Genomic DNA, 10354 nt, shown 5'->3' on the forward strand with positions numbered 1-10354 from the left:
TTATTTGTCAATTTTCGGGAAAAAGTGAAATAATGACAACTTTGGACCCATTGTTCTATGAAAAGCCAGCATCATGAAGTATTATGTATCATAAACCTAGGTAGTACTAAGATAGTATTACAAAATGAGAAAAAAAAATCCATGGGCAAATTATGGCAAAAAAAAAAAATTATTCAAAATAAAATGTCAAGAATTTCAATTTTTTATTTTTTGAAATTTTTGAAAAAGATCATCAGACACATTAAACTACATGATAAACACAAATAAATACGAGCATATTCAGCCCTTAAAGTGAAAATAACATAACAATGACATATACTGATAGTTTAAGGATGGTGACTTTTTAATTTTGGACAAATTATTCAAAATTCTCAGGGTTTATCCATCTAAACTATGGTATATATATTTTTTCCCCTCATCAGCCCTTTATCTTTCATTTATATCATGTATATGTTAGAAACATAAAAACAAGTTTAGTAAGATAGTTTGAGAACATTCTATAAATTATCTTAAAATTTTATAAGACTTTAAAGATTCATGAAAATGTCCATTATAACTGATGAAAAATCTAGAGAAGTTCGGTTTCCCGCCAAAATATTTTCATATCGCCTACAAAATTGTCTTATACTATTATTAATGTCATCCTCTTACTTAATACAATAAGTATTTGAAAATAGTCATATTAGTAACCATACTTCATGTTCCTTAAAAAAAAGATCTGTTTGGATAGTAGTTGCTACATATGGTAACCTTTATCCCACAATAATTACTAAAAGAACCTATTTGAAAATAACTTCCATTATTGACATCAAACTTAGCATATCATCATGATCATGTTAACTATACAAACAAATATCAAGGTATAAGTCAAGTAAGCCTGTAAAATGTAGACCATAGTGACCAAACTATTCTTGAATGCTAACATATTATCATAAATATATTGATTGATCTGAAAATAATTTCAAAAAGGCATACAAGTTCATCATTCTTCAAATGTTTCCCTGTTACTGAAAAATAAGCAAAACTCTGTTACAGAGAAGGGTTAAATGTGTGTTCTAATTGGTATGACCTGCAGATGAGATAATCACATGCTTGCACATCAAATTAAGGAGAAAACCAATCCCAAGACAACTAATTTGCAGTGGCATAACCCAGAAACCTTACACTTAGATGTGAGTCTTCCATGGAAGACGTGTGTTGCCTACCGTTTACAACTATTACGTAATTTTTTGCATATGTACATGTATGACCAGTGTTATGTGAAAATTTCAAAGTATTCGAAAAACAGAAAGTTGGTATTGCAGACACCTGATAAGGGCAGACACATTGCAAGTCATCATGTTAAAGCCATGTACCAAATATCCAAGTATTCCCTAAAGAAGAATCTTGGAAAACTGTAACGGAAATATCCATTATGCAGCACCTAAAAAACTACAAAGTCGATCGATAAACAGGAAGTAGATAAGCAACGAACCTGAAAAGGGGCTGCAAGTGACTATGTCAAAGTCATGTACCAAATATCTAATTATCCATCCAGTAGAAGCTGAGAAATTGGAAATGGAAAAGTGTGACGTCATCGACCATGATAAAAGTGATCCCTATATGCATGATATGTCGGTTCACATAAAATGTGCAGGCCAAACTAATATGTTGTTGATGACGAGTTTTTAGCTTAAAAAATAATGATAATATATAAGTATAGAAGTAGAAAAGTAAAAAAAAAATCTATTTCCAATAAAGCACATAACCCTCAAAAGTTCTTGTTATTAAATGTCAATAGTTTTAGTGATCCCTTTTTTAAAACTAGATCTTCTGTTTTCCTCATCTGCAGCACGGTAGTCATTGCTGTCTGATTTTCTGTCTTGTTGAGCAAGTCTACAAAAATAACTTCCAATCTGTTGGCCTGTTAAAAATTCGTCCTTCGAAAATCCAAAGTGACCTGACCTCATTTCTTCAGAAGCTGTGTTGGCATCAACCTTACTGCCAGTTCTTTTGCCAATTTGAAATTTCTCAATCATAAAGTCTTTCTGCTTTTGATTGAAAACTGTTTTCTTCTTTTTTGATTTCAAAGCCCATCCACAACACCTATTGACCAAACTGTCATCTTCAAAAACATTTTCAGCAGTCATATCTGGGCAATACAAAGGTGCATTTGATAATTTCTTAGCATATATAATTTTGCTTTTGTCAGACAATGCCTCTTTTTCTAACTGATGTTCACATTGTCCTTGCAAGATGTGCTGATCTAGTGTTTCTTTTTTTTTAAATTCACGGATGCAGTTCTCCAAAGGGCATATCAAATTTTGTCTGTGTTTTGTTGTTGTTGGTACTGGATCTACAGAAAATAAATGTAAAAGTTACTAATATATACATATATATCATAGAATAAAATAGCAGCCTTATCATAATATCTACTTAATAAACGAACTTGTATAATCACATGTGGGAAATGAATTCCTACAGAGACAATCAGTGTTGACGTCAATGAAAAAGAAAATGTAGTTTCCATTTCATAACTGATGAAAATGGTTCATTAGTCAAATTACTTTTTATACGATTTGATGAATCAAAATGGGGTTTAGAGTATCTATACTATTAAATGAGAAGACCTCATTTTGTGAGTCGCTTCTCTTCCTTCCACAATAAATTAATCATCATTCCCCTGTGTCCTATAGGTACCATGCATAGTCGCATTTGTCATCCATGATTATGATTATTCACTTTGGGTTATTTTGGGAGAAAAACGAAAAAAAAGGCATCCGGATATTGTTTCAGTCATCCGACAGACTTTTAAGTCATAAACAATACTTCCGTTTAGAAATGTTTAAAAATAGCACATAATTTTCAAAAATACTTGGGACAGGACAATTATTTTCAAGGTTTTCTGTATACTATGATCATACATATATTATAAAAAAAAATGTATTTGCTATTTACTATCAATTCCAAGTTTACTATCCACGGCGGTCGCTGATATATTTTATAAAGAGTCTCTAAATGATACTACATCAGTGACTGCCGTGGATAGTAGATTAGGAATTGATAGTAAATCTGAGTAGTAAATAGCAAATTAATTTTTATTTTTAGTATATGTATCATGTGTATGTTCATAGTAGAGAGAAAAACAGAAAACAAGCAATAACGGACTTTGGAAAAAGAGGGGAATGTCTAAAACAAAATCATGTCCTGTCAACACGGCACCGGCAGGCTAAGACTTTTGATACCTTTCCTGAAATAAGCCAGTCATAAAATATTTTACGAAAATTCATACTATCAACAGTTTACATACTTTCAACCACTCACTAAATGCCTACCATTTCGCGGGTGTGTTCTGGTATATATAATAACAATATGTTAAAATATACTTTTTCACTGTTTGTGCTGTATTTAGACCCCTCAGCCAAGAAATTTGTTTTGCATGCATGATGTATAAAAACTTGCGTTTTTTATCCAACACAATCATATGTATGACTGTTGTTTTGAATTTAGACTTGCATATCATAACAATATATACTACCAAATATCAAAGCTTACCTTCATAGGAATCTGATATTGCTATGTCAGTCCAATCACTGATGACCTTTAACTGCACAGCATTCTTAGATGGCTTGAGGGAATCCCACTGCACCAATTTCCCTGTAAACAATGAATGTACATTATATAAAGTTTGTCTCTTCTCTTGTGGGACATTCATGAACACAAATAGCTCTTTTTTTTGTATCAAAATTCACAATGTCACAGGATCATTGTTAAAGTAGTTGTTTATCAAATTTTGTAAGAGTTATGGGACTTTGACCAAGTTAATAAAATGTCAAACAGATATTTTTATATTGTTATATGTATCCATCCCATCATTGCAATTATGCAACCCATCCTGAAATACAGTAAGAACTAAATAAAATGTTGTTGAATTGAGACTTTTTATTGGATACAATTGATACATGTAGATGTCATTCATACTGGTAATTGTGAAACAAGTTTAGTATAAATAGAATAACCATACATTGTCTGGAAATATCAATGTTATTTGTACAAAGCTTAGAAACAGGTAGAAAGCAAGGCTGTGCCGAGCATTTCTACCTGTTTCGAGCCGAGTACAAATAGCATTGACATTTCGAGACAATGAATGGTTATTCTTTATATACTGCAACTCTTATAACTGTTCTAAAGGAAAGAACCTCAGTGAGCGCTCTCACATACCCCACGTCCCCACATTGTCATTGGAGAAATAAAATAAGTGTAAGAAAAAAAAATTGTATCAGAAAAAAAATTGAATCATAATTTCCTGTCAATATGCACATCTACATAGTATGTCCTTATTATCTACAGTTTCATGAAATTCTGTTGTATGGTTTGAGAGGAGTTGCGATGACAAAAGGTTGCAGTAGTATATTGGGCTAATAAGTTCAAAGGGGCGTAACTCCTGGAAAAAAAATTGAATCGTAATTTCCTGTCGATATGCACATCTACGTAGTATGTCCTTATTATCTGAAAAGGTTTCATGAAATTCTGTTGTGTGGTTTGAGAGGAGTTGCGATGACAAACTGTTGCAGTAGTACATTAAAGTAAATAAGTTCAAATGGGCGTAACTCCTAGAAAAAAAATTGAATCGCAATTTCCTGTCGATATGCACAACTACATAGTATGTCCTTATTATCTAAAAAGGTTTCGTGAAATTCTGTTGGGTGGTTTGAGAGGAGTTGCGATGACAAGAAACAGGACTGACGGACTGACGGATGGACTGACGGACGGACTGACGGGTCAAAAACATTATACCCTCCGCAACCCGTTGCATGGGGTATAATGAAGTATTTAGGGTAAAAACCATCATTTCTTAATTTTGAGCGGAAGACGTAAAATTTCCGGGAACCTGTATGTTTTATTGACGTCATAAATAAAACTCTACGGAAACACATTGTTAACGTCATAAACAAGGCGATATACGGTCAGTGACTGTATATCACATATGAATATACAGTCAATGCAATTTGACTGCTCAAATAGCACAGCTGCAGTATATATTGTATTACCTTCACCAATGTTGTATGCCTGCCACATTCTCAAACCATCATCTCCAAAATTAAAGTTGTAGAAATTGGAGACATTCTTTATTGACTCTTTATGTTTTTCTGCATCCAGATCTAAAACGGTGTCAACTACTCTTACTCTGTATGTTTTTTGTCCAAATTTCTCTAGGGCCTGAAAAAATAACAGAATAACTTTTATGTTCAAGAAAAAACTATTTCATATAATCATGTGATAATAATTTTACTAATTGAAATAGACATAATTCAGGGCCCAAACACAAAAATTCCATCAAAAAGTCAATCATTTTACATTGAGGTAATGTTTAGTTTTATAGAATTATCCAACATTGGGTACCCCAATATCAATATCTTGGTTTTATGCTCACATGACAAATGTTTGATGGCACATTAATTTACCCTTGTCTGTCTGTTTTTTTTTTAGATCATCAGGATGTAGATACATGGTTTTTCCGACTATCTTTTCCTTCATTGTGTATCCACTTTTTAAATAATGCTTTGAATAATACCTTTTTCATATCAAGTGCAGAAGTGACGTCTCTTCCTTCATTAATAAATCTTTTTATGACAAATTTGGCATGGGCGGCTCTTCTATCACAAGGACCTGCAAAAAAGCATAGTGAATTTATTTCTGCCTGCATTAATAAATATGACATATTATGAGCTTCAAATCTAGGTCACAGTGACCTAATTTCATAAGAATGCAACCGTACTACTGCAAATGTTTCTGTGTATAAGTTACATTATCCAACTAATTATGAGTGCTGAGATTGTGATATGAACTAGAACGTAAATAATATGATAATAAAGCACATATTACAAGTTAATTATCTCCCTTTATTATTTTTTTCTTTCATGCACACCCCATGTAGTGTTCTTCAACTGTGCAAAGTTTCATCGATACCCCACTCGTCCACATATAAATTTCATGGTTTTTTTCCCCTCCCGATATATTCCAAGCAAATTCAGGGTATAATAAAACTTCTTTATTCTCATCTACATATTATGAACCTCCTTTTGGTAAAGCTTCATTAAATACAATTGAACAGCTTACGAGGAATCGCCCAAACTGTATGCAAGGGTGTAGGGTTTTATTATCAAGATTATGTTATGTTACCTTTCCCATTCTGGGCTTCACTAAAGTTATACGATGCCAGTGCTTTCCCAATGTCATGTCTTAGAGTTGACAATGTTAATGAACTCTTGTAACAACCTGCGTTATCACTAAATATGTGGACATTCTGTAGATTTGGAAGGATTGTCTTCAAGTCCTGAACCACATCTGTCATTACCGCGGTAGTAACTGCAGCATCTTGAGATGTTTGTGAGCTGAAGATGTGAAGATGGGTTAAAGTTTGCATTCTATGTTGTAGTTTTATCAAGGAGACAGACACATGCCAGTTGATGCCCCGTTTGGCAAACCTGTCTAACTGTCCCTCTCGATAGTGTTTTGGTAAAAAGTTCATTGCCCAGTCTGATGTGATAATGACATCATTTATTTCCATGTTGTCAGCTATATCCTTCCTGGCAAATTCTTGGTTCTTTGATCTAACAATGTGTTTTTGGAGGTTTTTGATATCATTTACAGCCTTCTCTACCTATAAAGTAAAAAAAAATGTTACTTTCTAAAAATTTATGAATACAGGAGAAGTGTTACATCAAAAGTATTGTTATAACAATGTCATACTATGTTTAAATCACAGAGATTAGTCTGGCTTGTTACAGAGGAAGATATGAAGTCGTAGGTTTAACCAAATATTGAGGCCCACCATGGTTACAAAAGACAAAATATCTATATAAAACTTGAGGTTATCATAAACTTAAGTTAAGAAAAGAATGTGTCTGAAACACACGGATGACCCTCATGGACTAACTTGAAAAAAAACATACATGGAATCTGGCTGATCTGTGTATTAAGGATAAAAGCATTGTAAACAAAATGGAGTGTTTTGCATGTGGATTAAAAAGTTTGTTGTGAAGTCTGTTAGGAATATAAATGTCATTTATATTAGTCAAAGACCACTTGTGTTTAGATATAGAAAACAAACTCCATATTGTAATGCAACTAGAAAAATGGCCTGTTTGAATGGGAGCAAACTTGAGTTATCGTACAACAACGAAAACTGTGACTGACAGACAAACTAATTACTATATGGGGTGTCCAACACCAAGTGTCGCACGGGCCCGTATAATAACATTATGATAATTACCTTAAACATAAGAGCATCTTTATTTTCGATCTGCTTTTTCTCAGCATTTTCAAGAACTTTCTGTAATGTTTCATCTAAGTCTATACAGCTTTGACAATGCTGGCTATGAATGTGCTGACAATGAAGCTGAAATTCAATTCCTGGAACACTCAGTGCAAATCCCAAACAATGCTGTATAACATTGGTTTGCCTGGCTAAATGTACCTAAAATACAAAATGGATAATATTTAAAAAGTGTAAAAATAGTATATAATAGAATTTTCAGATGCCATAACTCCAAAGACTAATCCTGTATTATACATGCAATTTAATATTATATCAAACTTGATTGATCCACAAAGTAAAATTCATGGCATCAATTACAGGATTGACAAAATGAGATGTAATGTGCATGCTCAGAGGACATAATATAGGTTTAGAAAAAAAGGATAACAAACTAATTTGCAAACATCAAATCATCTAATTGATGCCATAACATTTAAAAACAATTCTTATATGATTTACATATTAGGGCATACGTTGATATGATTGGTCGAGAGGACTTCAATAGTTGTTCTTGAAGTTGTTTATTTTTCGATAGACGACGTTGACCGAACTGCCTTTCGTAACAAATGTAAACAAGATGGCGGCAATAATAATACAATCCGGCTCGACGTTAACAAAATTTATTTTTACTTCGCGTTATAAACACAAAACATTCATTTTGACTTCTCTTGAACTGAATTTTAATGTGCGTATTGTTATGCGTTTACTTTTCTACATTGGCTAGAGGTATTGGGGGAGGGTTGATATCTCATAAACATGTTTAACCCCGCCGCATTTTTGCGCCTGTCCCAAGTCAGGAGCCTCTAGCCTTTGTCAGTCTTGTATTATTTTTAATTTTAGTTTCTTGTGTACAATTTGGAGTTTAGTATGGCGTTCATTATCACTGAACTAGTATATATATTTGTTTAGGGGCCAGCTGAAGGACGCCTCCGGGTGCGGGAATTTCTCGCTGCATTGAAGACCTGTTGGTGACCTTCTGCTGTTGTCTGTTCTATGGTCGGGTTGTTGTCTCTTTGACACATTCCCCATTTCCATTCTCAATTTTATTTGAATGATTATAACAATTTTTGCAGTTTATTTATTATCAGATAGGAAATTTTATGGAGTACATTTTTTTGCGTTTACCAACAAATATATTCATGTGCCAGACCAATTCAATGACACAAATATACAATTTGTGTGTGGTAGAGGTTACGAGTGTGGGAAAATGAATTCCTTATCTCCATTTTTAAAGAATCATAAGGATTAAACGCCTTTTTAAAGTAATTTATTGGTGTATAAACTGGACCAAGTCACTCACAAACATATCATAAAAGTCCTTCGGACTTTTATTTGTTTGTGAGTGAATTGGTCGAATTTATACACAAATAAATTCCTTTAAAAAGGTGTTTAATCCTATAATACACTGCAGTTATCTCATAATTTATGATATTTTAATTGCAGGAATAACTGAGCATGTTGATTAACTTTGCAATGACATTTCATATATTTCAAGATATATAGCTGCAAAATTTGACCCCAAAAAAAAAATCAGGGGCAATAACTCCTTCAGCAATAATTTTAAAATCTCCTGAAATTTTCAACAGTGGTACCTCTTTACCTAGACTAGTGTCATTTTGAAGTGTACTTTTTTTCTGTAATGTACATATATACTTTTGGAAATGTAAGATAAACCATGTTCTAGGTTTAAAACAGCAACTATGATTTTTTTCATTTTGATTGACGACCTGTGTATAAGTTACTCACAAATTATAATTTATATACCCAAAGAATCTTTCCTTCAAAGTTTGGTTACAACCAGTTCAGTGGCTTTGGATTTTTTTTTTAAATATTTAAGATGTCAGATGGTGACCAATGATGGCAAGTAATAGGCAATAGCCCACATGGACATTCTAGCCAAGTGAGCTTAAGAAGGTGAGCCAATATTATCAGATTGGTCACTTGGGCTCTTTCTGACAATAAGAGTATTTTAAAGTTATACTGTCTATATTACAAACCTTAAAATCTGCTTTCAGATATCGTTTTGCCTCTAACAACTTTGTTTTCAAGTTATTCTCATCCATAAATATTTCCTCCAATGTTTGAAATGCACGGGATCCTTCCATTACATAATTGTCAAGGCCCTCAACACTTTTTCGTACTGATGCAGCACATTCTGATAGAATTTTATAGAGTGTGCTCTTACCTGAAAATTATATGTTAATGATATATGTAAATGATGTTTCACCTTAAAAGTAACATCGATTATAAAACATATATATATATATAATTTAATTTTGGATGTAACGCGTCTTCCGATTGGCTGACGTTGTTTTGTTTATCAGCTCATAGACATAATTTTGTCATGTGACCTTGACGTCATCAACGTTTTTTCATGATTTACTCCGGTTTAAAATGGAATTAAGAATTAAATTATAAGAAATGACTGTAATATTTTTTCTGTCTATTCGAAATAACATAAAAAATGTGGTGCACACTTTAAAATAACCCGCTACGCGGGTTATTCAGTGTGCACCACATTTTTGATGTTATTTCTTCATTGACAGAAAAAATATTACAGTCATTCCTTAAATAAATGATTCCGTTATGCAACATGTCTCATAAGTATACTTTTCAGGACCACCAATGGCCGTGCCAGTAAAAGCTAGCATTAGCATGGTTAAGATTTGTCATTATGTCATTATTTTTATGCCCTGCATACAAAAGTATGGGGGCATATTAGTTTAGGGTATGTCTGCCCTTTCGTCTGTTCGTCCAAAACTCATGTTTACATTGTACCTTTAGGTTAAAGTTTCTTTTCCATGAAGAAATCTTATCATGCTATCATGAAAAAACTCATGTAAGGATAATTGAAAATCAGCATAAAATTTCATCTACCTCATCAAAGTCATGCTCCATTAAACTAAGAAAGAGGATGTGTTTGATAAAAAGCGAGGCCCGCGGGCACCAGATATCTTTCGAACATAGTTTTGTTTTTGTTTGTTACATAAAATTTTAACCCTACCTAGTTGCTCATGCATTTAATGCAGACTGAGGTGATTCTTTTACAAAATG

At 33.0% G+C, this 10354-nt stretch overlaps 1 protein-coding gene across 1 annotated transcript; it reads right to left on the reverse strand.

The window, feature by feature from the left end:
- Positions 1-1642: 1642 nt before the first annotated feature.
- LOC127732269 (uncharacterized) lies at positions 1643-9405 on the reverse strand. Its single transcript, XM_052241347.1, has 7 exons — positions 9298-9405; positions 7256-7459; positions 6163-6643; positions 5555-5649; positions 5031-5199; positions 3535-3636; positions 1643-1671 (listed from the first exon to the last, which is right to left on the reverse strand). Exons 1-7 carry the CDS (start codon positions 9403-9405, stop codon positions 1643-1645), a joined length of 1188 nt encoding a protein of 395 aa, XP_052097307.1.
- Positions 9406-10354: the final 949 nt, after the last annotated feature.

This window comes from Mytilus californianus, unplaced genomic scaffold (genome assembly GCF_021869535.1).
Source record: "Mytilus californianus isolate M0D057914Y unplaced genomic scaffold, xbMytCali1.0.p SCAF_23, whole genome shotgun sequence".
Classification (NCBI taxonomy): domain Eukaryota; kingdom Metazoa; phylum Mollusca; class Bivalvia; order Mytilida; family Mytilidae; genus Mytilus; species Mytilus californianus.

What these genes read in the sequence shown, in the direction of transcription:
- LOC127732269 (XM_052241347.1), bottom strand. Translation starts at nt 9,405, where the DNA reads ATGGAAGGATCCCGTGCATTTCAAACATTGGAGGAAATATTTATGGAT. An exon ending in AAGATGCTCTTATGTTTAAG is followed by an intron (nt 6,644 to 7,255) that starts GTAATTATCATA and finishes TTTACTTTATAG; the next exon opens with GTAGAGAAGGCTGTAAATGA. An exon ending in GGCATACAACATTGGTGAAG is followed by an intron (nt 3,637 to 5,030) that starts GTAATACAATAT and finishes CATTGTTTACAG; the next exon opens with GGAAATTGGTGCAGTGGGAT.